General features: G+C 38.9%; 1 protein-coding gene and 1 pseudogene across 1 annotated transcript; both read right to left on the bottom strand.

The window, feature by feature from the left end:
* Positions 1-2150: 2150 nt before the first annotated feature.
* Positions 2151-5722, bottom strand: LOC125210686 (serine/threonine-protein kinase BRI1-like 2 pseudogene; annotated as a pseudogene).
* A 4740-nt stretch (positions 5723-10462) lies between these two features.
* On the bottom strand, positions 10463-14128 carry LOC125215589 (ribosome biogenesis protein NOP53-like). Its single transcript, XM_048117047.2, has 12 exons — positions 13849-14128; positions 13087-13271; positions 12957-13005; positions 12805-12830; positions 12497-12577; positions 12300-12410; positions 12106-12200; positions 11714-11833; positions 11511-11633; positions 11274-11340; positions 11071-11150; positions 10463-10722 (listed from the first exon to the last, which is right to left on the bottom strand). Exons 1-12 carry the CDS (start codon positions 14015-14017, stop codon positions 10716-10718), a joined length of 1113 nt encoding a protein of 370 aa, XP_047973004.1. The 5' UTR covers positions 14018-14128; the 3' UTR covers positions 10463-10715.
* Between the last annotated feature and the right edge of the window lie 491 nt (positions 14129-14619).

The following is a 14619-nucleotide window of genomic DNA, read 5'->3' as shown; positions in this document are numbered from 1 at the left end:
ATAATATTTTGGTGATTGGGAGTATGTGAAAAATATAAAATAATATTAATTCGTTATATTTGGATTTCTTTTTAGGATGTTTGCATAACACGGGGTAATTTACGATGTACATACAAAATGTTTCACCAATGTTTCAATTGAGTACGAAATGTTTTAAGTTAATAAATATCATACAAAAAGTTTGATTAATGTTACGAATTAGTACTAGTACATTTCATCTAAAATCACTAACACTATTACTTTTTCTTATTTTTCTCCAAAATTATGCCCTAAAAACATGATATTATTTCTCTAAATAATACCTTATGCATTGTCATATGGGCATTTTATCAAGTAATGAATTCACATTTAACTTTCAGCTAATATTTGTAGTTAATTTTAGAGTCAAAAGGATGAAAAATAAGAAAAAAATAACGATGTTAGTGATTTTTAGACGGAATGTACTAATTCGTAACACTAATCAAACTTTTTGTATGATATTTGATAACTTAAAACATTTTGTACTCAATTGAAATATTGGCGAAACATTTTGTATGTAAGGTGTAATTACCTCGCATTATTGAGTTATTTCATTTTTTTAGCAAAGGAAATATGCATTTAGTCTCTTTTATTTTATTCTTTACCTACTTAACTCTTTATAGTGTCCACAATAAGGCGGAACAATCACGCCACAGCTAAAAAAAACTTGTTCGCGAAGCCATCACAGCCAAAAAAAGATTGTTCGCCTAGTCAGCACAAGCCACAAAAACTTATCCAGCCACGCCATAGCCACAAATCACATTATTTTATCAGTTGTTGGTATATTTTAATTGGACTAGAATAAAATTAATTGGGAATAGGGTTATAAATCGAAATAAATTCAGAAAATTAAAAAAAAATTAAAATTGGAGCCGCGAAGGTCTCACGGCGTGCAATAGGCCGATGCGCTCACCGCCGCCTCCGCCACAACCCCGTCGAGTTCGCGGCTGTTTCTCCACCACTGCGGCTCCTTCCGCCTTGCAGTAGAGTGTCGCGGTAGCCTATTGTGGTTACTCTTAAATATTAATCTCTTAAAACTCGTGTCCATAAGAAACATTCCCTTTTGACAGGAGACAGTAGATATAAACAATGATGCAAATATTTAAAATGGCCCTAAATTGTTCATGTGTTCGAGCCTAAATTATTGTGTTTGAACATCATATTGTGCTGTTAAGGAGTATGGTGAGTCACAACGATAGGCCGAGGGTGCATGGAGTAAAGGTGGTGAAGCAATCTACTAGATCAAGAAGTGAGCTGGAAAGCTATCAACTATCCGTTGAGTAGCGGTTGAGTGTGTATGCGGTTGTAACTAACTAGTGTAGCTCTTATACACTTAGTTTTAGTAGAGTATAAAGTAGATTGTTAGCTCATGTTGTAGAGATGAATCACTCAAGTTCATTGAATAAAATCATAACATTCTCTTTGCAAAATTACTTCTTCTCTCTCAAACTAGTTCTTGTGTTCATTGATTGATTTCTTGCTTTGATTTCAACATGTGCTATGCTTATGAGCAGAGCGGGGATCTACCTTCATAATTCAACAATATGTATTCCATTTTTCCATTTTGATTTGTTCAGCATTACGCGTCCAATTTATTATGTGAATCATTCTTAAAATTCGTTCATGCTCAAAGTGGAAGCATGTAGAGTGCATTCATGAAACAGTTTAAATTAGTATTACTAGAGAACTGGATTCAAGTAAACTAGCCACAAGTACAAAACATATATGGATGATATGGAGAGGGTAGCACATATATGGCTTGGGCTTTTAACTCATACTTTCTCCGTTTCAATCTCATAGACAGAACTGAGAAGTCGGTCCATAATTTACAAATGCATATAGTTTTCAGCCATGGTGCATATATACAAAAACGACGTCCTAGTAAAATAATTATGTAAAGGAAGAGGTTTAAACAAGTGATTAAATACTAGAGTTTTAGACACCCTCATCACAAAAATGTTCTATTAGCTCCGATTCTCCGAATGACTAGATCAATAGGAAAGTCTTACTATAATTCACTAGGAAGGCAAAGATTTTCCTAGACAAACTTCAAATCAAACCAGTTTTCAAGACACTTTAGGAGTCAGAATTCGACTGGGAAAATGATGTTAATCCAAGTTGAAAATGAGATGTGTTGTTCAAAATTGAAGATTTTTTAATTGACAGAAAAAAGTGATATTACAGTTTATGAGAAAGAGAGGTGAAGATGATATGATCAAGCACTATTGGGAGCAGATCCAAGGTCCCTGAGCATGGCCACAACCTGCAGCATATTAGGGCGCTTGGAGGGGAAATCGTCCACACATTGCAGCGAGATCTCCAAGTACTTCACCATCTCCTTCACCTGCTCGGCCTCGGCCTCATCCGTGGCCTTGTTCACCGACATCAGCTCCGCATCGATCACCTCCATCCCCTTCCCTTCCCTCACCTTCCCCTTCACCCACCCCACCAGATTCGTGTCCCCAAAGTCCTCCTTATCCGTCGGCCTCTTCCCCGTCAGCAGCTCCAGCAGGATCACCCCAAACGAGTACACATCTCCCCTCGACGTGCACCTGAAGCTCTGATAGTACTCAGGTGGCACGTACCCTGGCGTCCCCGCCAGGGTACTCACGCTCAGGTGCGTGTCCAGCGCGCTGATCAGCCGCGCCATCCCAAAGTCGGACACCCGCGCCTCCATCTCGTTGTCCAGGAGCACGTTGCTCGACTTCATGTCGCGGTGGATGATGTGCGGGATGCAGTTGTGGTGGAGGAAACAGAGCCCCTTGGCCGCCCCCCTCGCGATCTTCTTCCTCTCCTCCCACCTCAGCAACCGACCGCCACCGCCTCCTTCCTTCCTCCTCGACCGCCCGTGGAGCATCTCCTCCAAGCTGCCGTGATCCATAAACTCGTACACTAGAAGCCTTTCCTCTCCGATTTTGCAGTAGCCTAGCAATGGGACTAGATTCTTGTGCTTGATTTTCCCTAGCGTTTCCATCTCCGCCATGAACTCCCTGTCGCCTTGGCAGCTGAGGCGGATGAGTTTCTTTATGGCGACGCTGGAGCCGTCCTTGAGCGTGGCCTTGAACACCTCCCCGAATCCGCCGGAGCCGATCATGCTAGCGGCGGAGAAGCCGTTGGTGGCCTCGATCAGCTGCGAGAATTTGAGCTTCCTCAGCTGGCGCTGGAACGTGGCGACGTTGATGCTGAGGGGCTCCCTCTCCTTGTCGATCTTCCACGTGGTGGCGGCGTAGGAGGCCTGAAGGCTGCTCAGCATCTTCACCCCCTCCGCCTCCCTCCGCCGCGCCCGGACCGCGATGGCCCACACGATCATGATGCACACGGCGGCTACGGATATCAGTAACCCCATCACCACGCTGTTACCCCACGGGGCACTCCTCCCGCTCTTCCGCCCCTGTTCGTCGTCGTCTGGATTGGAAGAGGCTTGAGTGTACTGGCATTCCTGCAACGGGACGCCGCAGAGGCCGGGGTTATTCGCGTACTGGCTCGCCGGAAGAGTGCTCAGCTGCCCTCTCTGCGGAATCTGGCCGGTGAGCTCGTTAAACGACAGATCAATCTGCACCAAGAAGGACAGCATCGAGAAGGACTCCGGAATATGCCCCTGCAGTCTGTTGTGCGAAGCGTCGAACACGCCGAGATCCTTGAGCTGCCCTAGCGTCGCCGGAATCTCGCCGGATAACTGGTTGTGCGATATGACCAGAACCTGTAGAGCTATCATCTCCCCAAACGCATCGGGGATTTTGCCGCGGAGCTGATTGTAAGAGAGATCGAGATACTCGAGCGTCTGATAACGCGTGAAGAGACTCAAAACAGGGCCGGAGTAGAGCCTGGTGAAGTCGCAGGTCTTGAGCGAGGGAACCTGCAGCAGCCGCTCGGGGCGGATTCCGGCGAATTCGAGAAGGCCTCCGACTCCTCTGCACGAGTTCCCTACATTCCTGACGAAGACTAGTGTGTTTCCTGATAGAATTCCGGTGAGCGCCTTCGACCCGACCTGTCGCCCTAGCCGCGGTGGGATCTCGCCGCTTAATTGGTTGCTGTTGAGGTCTAGCCATACTAAACTGGTGCAGCTCGATAACTCGTTCGGAATCTGCCCGCTTAAGCTGTTGCTGGCGAGTTGCAGAACGGCTAGGCGAGATAATGAGCCGAATTCCTTGGGGATTTCGCCGGTGAGGGCGTTGCTGGTGAGGGAAATCCACTCTATGTTAGCGCAATTGAAGATTTCCGTAGGGATTTTGCCGCTTAAATGATTGTTGTTTAAGATCAGATTCTTCAGCTTCTTGCATTTCCCCAGCTCCGGCGGTATGCTTCCTTCCAACCCATTGTACCATGCTATCAGCTGCTCCAGATTCTCCAGATTTCCTAATTCACTTGGAATTGATCCGTTGATGTAATTGATGCTGAAGTCGATTATCTTCAGCTGTGAGCACTGAGACAATTGGCCGGGGATCGGGCCGTAGAGGAGATTATCCGGCGCCCGGAGCTCTTCCAGCGAGGCGGCGCCTGGGCATATATCCGGCGGGATGATCCCGGACAACTTGTTGGAGCTGAAATCCGCCACCTTCAGGCTCTTGCAGAAGGAAATTGACGCCGGAAATTCGCCGGAAATCCAATTGCCGCTGAGGAGGAGGATCTCCAGAGATGTTAACTTTTCGAGAATCGAATCAGGGAAAGGTCCGGTCAAATTATTGTTGGAGAGGTCGAGTGTTTGGAGAGACGAGCACGACGCGAAGGAGTCGGGGATCGATCCGGTGATGTTGTTTTTGGAGAGCTTGAGGTCGGTGAGGGAGGCGCACGTGTTGCCGAGCTCCGGCGGGATCCAGCCAGTGAGGTGGTTGTGAGAGAGGTCTAGGGTTTGTAAATTTTTCAGCGCGCCAAAAGCAGAGGGGATTTCGCCGGAGAGGAAATTCTCCGGCAGAATCAGCTCCACGAGGCTGGTGCAATTGGAGAAGGACGGCGGCAGCGATCCGGAAATCTGATTCCCCGACCAATCGAGGTGAGAAAGGGAGCTGCATTTTTCAATCTTCAAACCGGAGATGGTGCCGGAGACGTTGTTGTAGGATAGATCGAGATATTTGAGCTTATCAATGTGGAGGAAGAGATTCTCCGGTAGAAATCCGGTGATGTTGTTGAAGGCAAGATTGACGTATTGAAGACTAGGACAATTGGCGAACATGTTCTCCGGTAGGTGGCCGATGACGCCGGAGAAGGAGAGCTCGAGCTCCTTGACGGAATATGGAATTTGGAGGAGAGAAGAGTTGGCGTTGACGACGAAGGAGTTGGCGGAGAGGTTGAGGGAGAGGAGCATGTCGAGTGAGGAAAGCGGGGAGAAGGAGATTTGGCCGACGAGATTGGACTGGGCGAGATCGAGGGCGGTGACGCGGCGTTGATCGTTGCAGGTGACGCCGTGGAATGTGCATGGGTCTCTGTTGCGCTGCCAGTCGGAGAGGGCGCCGTCGGGGTCTTGTTGGATCATCTTTTTGAATGAGAGGAGGGCGAGTTTATCGGTCTGTGATGAGGTCGGAGCGGCGGCGGTGGTGGTTAAGAGTAGGAGGAGAGCGAGGTGAGGTAGAAACATCTTCATGTCCATTCATTAAACTCGAATGGATACCACGTTTAGTGAGAAGAGAGTTTTCCTTTGTGTGAAGGAGGTAGTGAGCTTTTACAGAAAAGTTTGTTCTTATATATGCATATGTTTTTATAATGAAAAAGGGAGGGAAAGTGGGAATCAATAATAAGTAGCAGTAATAGTAGTCGTCGTCTAGTAGAACAAGAATTAGAGAGGTGGATTTGATTAAAGTTTTTTTAAATTTAAAATGACTCTTATAGCATCCCCAACGCTGGGCCGGGCCACAATGAGTGAGTCCCGGCCCGGGCCTTGCATTAAACGTCGACGAGTTGCGGCCTGGGACCGTCCCGAGGACGCAGTTGCGTCCCGGGGCCGCACCCGCGGTCCGGCCTGGCTCAGGGTTAACGACGTCAGTGCCGCAATCAGCGAGTCCCGGCCCGGCATTAGCCGTCTTTGGGGGCGGGCCGCAGGTCCCCTCAATTTTAAATGAATAAATTTTTTTATTTTGTTTACCTATTTATACACTTGTTGTGCTCCATTCTACCACTCTTCCACACAAACTCAATTTCATTCCTCTTGTATTCTAATATTTCCGGCTTCTATGGATTGGTTTATTAGCGAAGAACGACAGATGGACGATTTCGTCAACGCTAACATTGAATTTGTAATTTTTTTTTTTCGACTGAACAATGAATTTTCTCGGTTTTAATTGTTCAACGTATTCTATTTTACGAGTAAAATAGGTTGGAGTTATGAATAATGCAATTTAATAGTTGTGGCGTGGGTTGAGGGCCTGCAGGGTTAAAGGAATTATGACCTGGGACTCAAATTTAGGAGAACGGTGATATGAAATGGACTTGAAACCTGAATTGGGGATGGGGTTACGGATGCTCACACACTCTTATCTTATAGTAAATCATAAAATCAGTGACGTGCGGTGCTACATGAGTATGAAATTCGATAGTGGGGGTAAAATCGAGAACTAATGGAGATTGATTTTATTTAGTCTCGGACAAGAATATCTTATTAAAGAATTTAATGATGTTTAAAGCAAATCTAGAGGACCCCAAAAAAACGTGGAACTTGGTCAAAGAAAGCCCACACAGACAGGTTTATGAGTTTATCTAACACAGCAACTTTTAAGAAAGAGAGAATATATCTATGTGGATATATATCTATGTTTTATGACTTTATGTAATTGAAGAATTAATGTTAAGTGTTTGATCCAAGAATGAGTTGCTGTCAAGAAGCGTGAGAATGTTCCCTCCAATGGCAGAAAAGTAGAGAGCAAAAATGATAGCTATGTCAGTGACTTGTCTATATATATATACATAATCCGACTTTGAACATAACACATTGGATTAACCATAACTTTACACTTAATGCAATAAATTTTATAAGTAGTAATAACATAATCTTATATTAAAGGTCTAAACAAATCTGAAATTTAATCATGATCATTTATTATTTATATATAGATTTCCATGATTACAAGCATGCACATAATTAATTACAATTATTATGAAAAATATTGTTGCACTGTTGCCTGATGGTAGTAAATTTGTAGGCTGGTGAATAAGAGTAAAGTGTAATTTAGAAATTAAAATAGATTGTGTTTGCTTAATTAGGTGAGTATAATAAAATTTTGAATGGTTTAAACTTCAGTTTAATTACATGATTTTTAATTGTTCTGAAGATGATTATGTTAGAGTACTACTATATAGTATAAAGTACAGAACCAAGTTAAACTTAAAAGGGGTGTTTTGAAGTTGAGAAAGCTGTGATATTTTATTTCTTTTAACTTTCGAAATCGCACTCATTCTAATTATTATTTGAGCATCAAGCTGAATAAGAAATCTAATAATTACTTTTCTTATTTGCACTTGGTTGTGGACCAATGTCTTTTTATTTAATTTTTTTTACTTACTAATTACTATACCCCTTTTTTTCCCTGAGATGCATGCTTTGAAAATGTTTGAATATAAAAATCGTAATTTGGGTGGTGTTGGAAATTTTTTATTTGACTCTTATTGAATCATTGGAATAATATATAGTACTAGTTAATTACATAATCTTAACTCTATTAACAACTAAGTTCGGTAGTATCTTTATTTGGAGTGCTAATTTGGCCTGATATATAGTCTCACTCAAGTACTCAACTCAATAACCAAGTGAAATACACATAAATTCCACAATGTGTAGAGTGCAAATGATGTATGGAATAAGTAAAGTACTCATGACAATGCTTTTACAAATGATATCTTGCAATCAAGTCCATTAATAACTCATCACAACATGATCCATTTTCTCATTCATTCTTTCTATCCACATTTTTCAAAGAAAAAAAAAGCTCAGTTGATATATAGAACTTTAATTTGCTTTTCTCACGAGTATGATGGTATTCATGGTAGTGGTGGTTAATTTGATTCAAGTAACCAAGTTAATGAGAAGGAAGATATATAAAAGGTGAAAATACAAAATGATGGCCACCAAGAATTAAAAAAATAGATAAGAATCCCATAAATGAGGTGTTGTATGTAAAGGCTTAAGAGGGGATGATGATGATGCTTCATTTCCACCAACTATTTCTGCTCCTTTTATCATGCTCACCACCACACCGTTTTGCTTTCCTATTTTAGTGTTTGTGTGTGAACTATAAGTCTGTATTTTGACCTTTTTTATATTCTAAAATTCAAACCCCATCTGGATCAAAAGATTCAAAAGCAAAGCTCAACCTTTCCTATCTGGTCGCCCTTGATTACTATAAACTACTACTGTAGTACTCCATATCTTGGTATATAGATTTCTCTATTTTGCTCTGATTTGGAATCATTTGTAAATGCAACTTTAGGGCCCATATTGATAGATTGGTTCAGACACAGAGAGAAGGATTAATGATATAATACTATATGAGTGTGTGTGTGTGTGTGTGTGTGTGTTATCTATATATGTGTGTGAGTGATAACACACAAATATGAAATATAGGACATAATACATCTATTTCGTAAATAGCGTTGTCTAGTGCCAAGGCATGCACTAGACGCTCTTGTGAGAGATGATTACTTTGCGAATTAGTGAATGATTGCACACTATATATTTTCTACTACTATTAATAAAATGGAAAAAATAAGATTAATATCTAGGGCGGCAGTTATATATTCTACAATCAAAATTAAAACTGGTTAAAAATGGATCATTCACTTCTTAAAAGCGCTGGTAAAAACGAGGATTGCCTACTCATTTATAAAGGAATCATGATGATCAATTTATTAGAATAAATAGGGATTTTCATAGAACTGAGTCATTTTAGGGGATTCTCTATAAAAGAAATTGGAGTATATATTGATTTGTCGGCAAAGAGATGACATGTCAATTTTTTTTTCATATTATTAGACTAGTAGTATAAATCAATCCAAACAAAATATTTTCATACAAGTTGATGTGACCACACTACACATGAAAAATATATGCGAAATTAACGACATCGTAACCGGTCTTATCATGTCTCATTATTATTCATATTACAAGAGTGGAAAATTTTAATACGAAGGTTTTATTTATTTTCAGAAGTTGTAATCATATATGCATGTCCAGTTTCAGCATGTTACAATTAGATCATGTAATTAATCGCATATATGCATGACTAATTTTGTTTAATACTACATTTTACTAATATCAATAGGGTGTCAACACCACACCCTATTCAATGTCAACGACGGCCACTGTAATTATTGGAAAACATAATATAGCATTAGCATGCGATTCCCTTCTAATTGCAAACCTAGTTAGCTGGACTTCTTAATTATGTTCGAATCACACTCACAAAACACTTCAATTTTGGAATACCTAAAGCACAATATATTCCTGTGATTAATCCACTTATAATTATTCGTTATCATTAACAACATGATTTCAACTACACAGTGAAAAGGACATTTTTTTCACGCCAATAATAATTGTGGGAGTCAACCAAATTCTATGGCTATTTCGAGTAGTCAAAATTTTGCTTTAAGAAAACGACGCTACCAAATATCAAACTTTGTACTTGTTCAATTATTGAAACTGCATAGTGGTAGACTATGCTCATTTTGAATATTCAATAAGTAAATAATTTGTTTGTTTTTTCACGAATTTAGGGGAATGTTTTTTTTTTATATCATAATTGTGTTGGTGGGGCTTTGGTTGCAAAAGCAAATTCGTAGGCTGAAAATGAAGACCTTAACATTTGTTTTGGGCACGCCTGCAGATGGGACATTGATATCACTTCCCACTATAATACAAATGATTGGCTATCCCCCTTTAATCAATAAAGAATTAAAATTGCCCATTTTCGACCATGTATAAATTTTTTAATATTGGCCGAGTTAATAAAATTATTTATTTTATCGAATAATGGGCTATTCAGAAACCATTAGTACTCACTAAAATTAATATCAATAATGATCGGTCCAAATATTAATGCATAATTGATAAAGAGCAAATCTTAATGCTAAATTGATAAAGTATGACTAAATGTAAAATTCATAAAATAAGCATAATGTATACTATACTTAGAAACATAGTACTCACAAATATTAGTTTTAATTAATGATCAGTACAAATTTTAATACAAAAGTGATAAAACACGAGAGAGAAAAGTTAGTGTACAACTATTATTGGAGAATATGGCTATCATAAATGAAATAAAAAATAATAAAAGTTATGTAGTCTATTTTTGAGATAAAACAATAATTCTGATTCACGAATAATATTAGCTCTTCAAAAAGAAAAAGGTAAATCTATTTGATAGATGGATAAGCACATTTTCTGCATTCTTTTATGTTATGATGTGATTAATCTTACTACGAAAGTGACATGCACCTTTGACAATTTTGCTCATAGTAAACTCCAAAGATCTCGTTTTTATCATTCAATCATACGAATAACCAAGTAAAGCATACATATATCAGTCTCGCAAACATTAAAACAAATAAAAGAAATATTTGATGTGACTGAGAGATAAAATTCCTATTTGTTTCTAAACCAACTGGTGATTTCTCCGGCTACTCAAACGATAGAAAGATCTCGACTGCAAAACAATGAAGCACAGCTTCACTTTCTCATCGCTCTCGATTCTAAATATCCCACCTCCATTCTACCTCCTGCTCAGAGGAATCAAAATCATAACAATTGTTAGGCATTACAATCTGCAGCAGAAAATATTAAATATAATCCTAATGGAAACCCTTTTAGAAGTTTATAGATGAGAACAATCTATGAAAGATATATTCGCTGCAATAATTGGGACGGAAGCATTTAGTGTTCGTGTATGTATGAGTTCTTATAATGCTACTGTATAACTCAAAAATATATACAAAAAGAAAAGAATGACAGTGCAAAACATAAAAATAAAACAATCAGAACACCAAATATCAAAAGATAATTACTAGACCTGCAAAGCATTTAAGCAAATGTATAATAATTGTGGCTAATATGAGAGTTGAACTAACCTGCTACCCTTCCTTGTTGGGATAATCAGGCCTCTTTTCTCTAGGCTCTTGTAACGATCTCTGACTAGCGTACAGCAGCCCTATTTCCAGAAGCGAGCACCCAAAAAACAACACAAGAAAGTCAATTACACTTATAAATGTTGTTAGAGAATTAAGTTGAGGTGATAGTTCTGGAAGTAAAAGACAAAAGTCATATGAAAAACCTTCAACTGCCGAAGTGAACCAGTTTTCTCTTCAGTTAATAGAACTTGGAGTGGAGAAGGCTCGAATCTGAAACACGGGATACATATGACATCCTAGATATTAACAATTCAATAGAAGATATGAAAGATAAGATATGCAATTGATCTATGTCACTGTGGTTGCTCCCTATTTCAACAGAACTTCACATGGATGGAAGATAAAAGTTCATAAAAATTCACTATAATCTATCGCCATACTTGTACTTTCCCAAGCGAGATGGACGAGCTTTCAATCTTTCCTGCTTAGCAACAATCCGCCGAAGATGTCTGTTGTGTTTCTCTTCATCCTCTTTCGCTATTTCTTGCATTATTTCTGATAAACTGCTCACACCAAAGAACCAACTTAGTGCATTTAAAGTAAAGCACGATTATCTTGGATTGGAGATGTATTAGTTCTTTACCTGTCTATGTCTTTTGAAAGTCCCTTCACTTTTCTGGCTTCTGCTTCAATTCTCAACTGTTCTTTCCGTCTAGCCCTCCGGTTGAACTCCACCCGTGTCACCCTTTTGGTTTTCTGAGAACTGCATAGTTTCCATCACAACCAGTGATATTCAACTTTCTTTGACAACTTATCTTGAGAATATAAATATCATATGGATCAATCAATTTAACATTGAAAACTGATTCCACCAACAGTCCAAAACCAATAGAGAGATACTCAATATGGACACCACACCATATACAAGAAACCATAATTCTACAAAATAAAGCTACTAGTCCAATTATCCTTGCAGAAAAGGGAAACAAATATATTTAATGATCAAAAGAAACAAAGGCCAATATAGACTCTCACCTCTTTTCTGCATCAACATCTCCGTCATCATCCTGATTTTCATTTTGCTCATCATCATCAGTTCCATCATCCGCATCTGCCTCAAGGAAATATTTCTGATGCATTTAAGATGGAAGTGCATGAAAATTTCATAAGTAAATAAGTGAAACTGTTAAAGCCCATTTCAAGTAACAAGTTTGGGATGTGGTACGAACATATTCTTCATCAATAGCTTCACCAGGGACAACTAAAGGGATCGGCTGAGGCCCCAATTCATGTTGGTAAATTTTCTGCATTTCATCTGCAACAGCACGAGCTAAAGCATCCTATAATAACAGTTCAAGGTTTAACAATTAATAGGGAAAGAAAAGGGAAAATGATGAAAGTACATAAATAAAAGATAGCTACCAACCTGATGGCTCTCGGGATGAGGATTGAAAGAACATCCAGGATGTTCAACCTCAACAGCAGGAATAATGCAAGTCTTGGGCTTCTGTCATTATTAACAGCTAATTAACCCCTATGGATTTCAAAAAAAAACTTATGTCTAGTGAACTATATTGCTCAGTACTAAATGGGCACTTCCAAGAAGTTCTGGACACAGACAACTGAGAAACTATCAGAATCTCAAGCATGCAAACCCATCACATAATGACTCCTTAAACAATATAATTGGCTACACACGCAGACACCAAATATGCATGCTAAATAATGTAATACCTTTGTTATTTTGGCCTCGACTCCTCCTGCAAAAGTGAAATGCAAAACTCTATCATGAATAACAAATGGTTGTCGCAAAAAAAAGTAGATAGAAATAGACATATATACATGTATATATGCGCACACGCGCACACCCACACAAATGGAGTTACCTTTCTCTTCCCACAAGTCAAGAACACCAGAATCATGTGTATTTTCATCCTGAAATGATTGAATTAGAAATATAAAATTGCCCTAATTCACTTGAAGAATCACTTTGAAGCAACTCCAGACGAAACTAACCTTCAGACTGCCCTGCGCAACATCTTCATCTACTGGTGTTGGTACAGCTTTACCCTTTCTATTTGACTTTTTCTTATTCTGTGTAGAGGACGGAATAGCTTTGATAAAAGGGTTTCTCTGCAAAACACTATCACATCGCAGTACTTTTTCTCTGTTTTTCTCAATCTTCCGCTTAACAGAAAGATCTGCAAAGAAAAATCTCCAGTTGGTTACATTCTAAAACGATCATGATTCTCAAGAAGATGAGAACAAGGCCTATAGCTATATTATACTACTACTTCCAAACAGTTAACTAAAATACAAGTGAATCAAGAGCTATCATTCACAAAAGTGTATTATAACTAGTTTTGGATATGAAAAGCTCAAACTATCAATTATAAATCCAGTATCAGTAGAGAACTCTTATAGAGCAATTCATGACATTTCCCATTGCAGATTACAACTTTCAGTAGACTTCTCTTTGAGAAAGTACATAACTTTAGAGCTTATTTCATCAAAGAGCCTTTCTTGTTAAGTTTCAGTAACTGAATTGGAATTGGAATTCAAAGCATACTAAAATTCTTAATCGTGATAATGATATCTCTTGGAAGTATTTCATTTTCTTACAAAATTTCTAGAACCCAACAAAAGTTTCATAGTAGTAGTAAATTTCTAAAACCCTACTAAAGATGAAAGTTCAATTGAAAAAACAATCGATGAATTTGAAAGAGGTCCCCCAGAGTTTTTATGTATTCAGTGTAAGAATCAAAACAAGTTTCATACCTCTGGATTTATCAAGGAAGAAGAGAGAATCACTGGGCACATCAGCCAAAGAACCACCGGAAAGAGCGTCTTTGGTGGTTTTCTCAAAATAATCTTCAATGTCTTCAGTGCTTATGTTGGCCCTCCATTCTTTCTTTCCCTTCCTTGAACTCTTCGCTCTCTTACCCATCGCTGCAGGCCTCTCTGTCCTCCTCTCTCGCGAAGAAGAAAGTGGCGGAACAGAAAAAAGGCCAAGAAGAAGAAGAGCGGTGGCGGCTCTGGTTTTATTTTTAGGGATTCTTTTTCTCTTATTTTTATTTTTATTTTTATTTTTATACTCCGTAGTATTTTCTATTTGTAGTTCTGCGGGACAAATATACCCCTGAAAGAAATATCGATGAAAATCATGGATTCAGGTTGGTTGACTTCCAGTTAAATTGCAGCAAATCAAACGCTGTATAAGGAATTCTTGATTATTTTTAGTAGCTCTCATCAAAATGCGAGTTAACATGATAATGAAAGTCCGTGGCACCATCACTATGATTCTATGAATTGCACCATTATCATCTTTTGCTACACACATATTTGAGCTTGGTAGTAGGGGAAGAATATTGAGACAACGTGATAGGTTCTTAGCTTTGGGATAATTTTTCATTTAGTATTAGACTTTTATAAATATACTACCAAAAATTCTTGGAAATTCTTGTGTTCACCTTCATAGTTTTATAATTTGCGAGCCCTATAAAAATCATATGTAAGGGTATGGTTATCAAGTCAATTTGAGATGAAAAA

This window comes from Salvia hispanica, chromosome 3, assembly GCF_029641045.1.
Source record: "Salvia hispanica isolate PSC_SH4W2 chromosome 3, Shi_PSC_v1, whole genome shotgun sequence".
Lineage (NCBI taxonomy): Eukaryota > Viridiplantae > Streptophyta > Magnoliopsida > Lamiales > Lamiaceae > Salvia > Salvia hispanica.
Note: the sequence above shows the minus strand (reverse complement) of the source record. Positions and strands in the feature narration are given on the sequence as shown.

What these genes read in the sequence shown, in the direction of transcription:
- LOC125215589 (XM_048117047.2), bottom strand. Translation starts at nt 14,017, where the DNA reads ATGGGTAAGAGAGCGAAGAGTTCAAGGAAGGGAAAGAAAGAATGGAGG. An exon ending in TTGCGCAGGGCAGTCTGAAG is followed by an intron (nt 13,006 to 13,086) that starts GTTAGTTTCGTC and finishes CAATCATTTCAG; the next exon opens with GATGAAAATACACATGATTC. An exon ending in TCTCGCTTGGGAAAGTACAA is followed by an intron (nt 11,341 to 11,510) that starts GTATGGCGATAG and finishes CCCGTGTTTCAG; the next exon opens with ATTCGAGCCTTCTCCACTCC.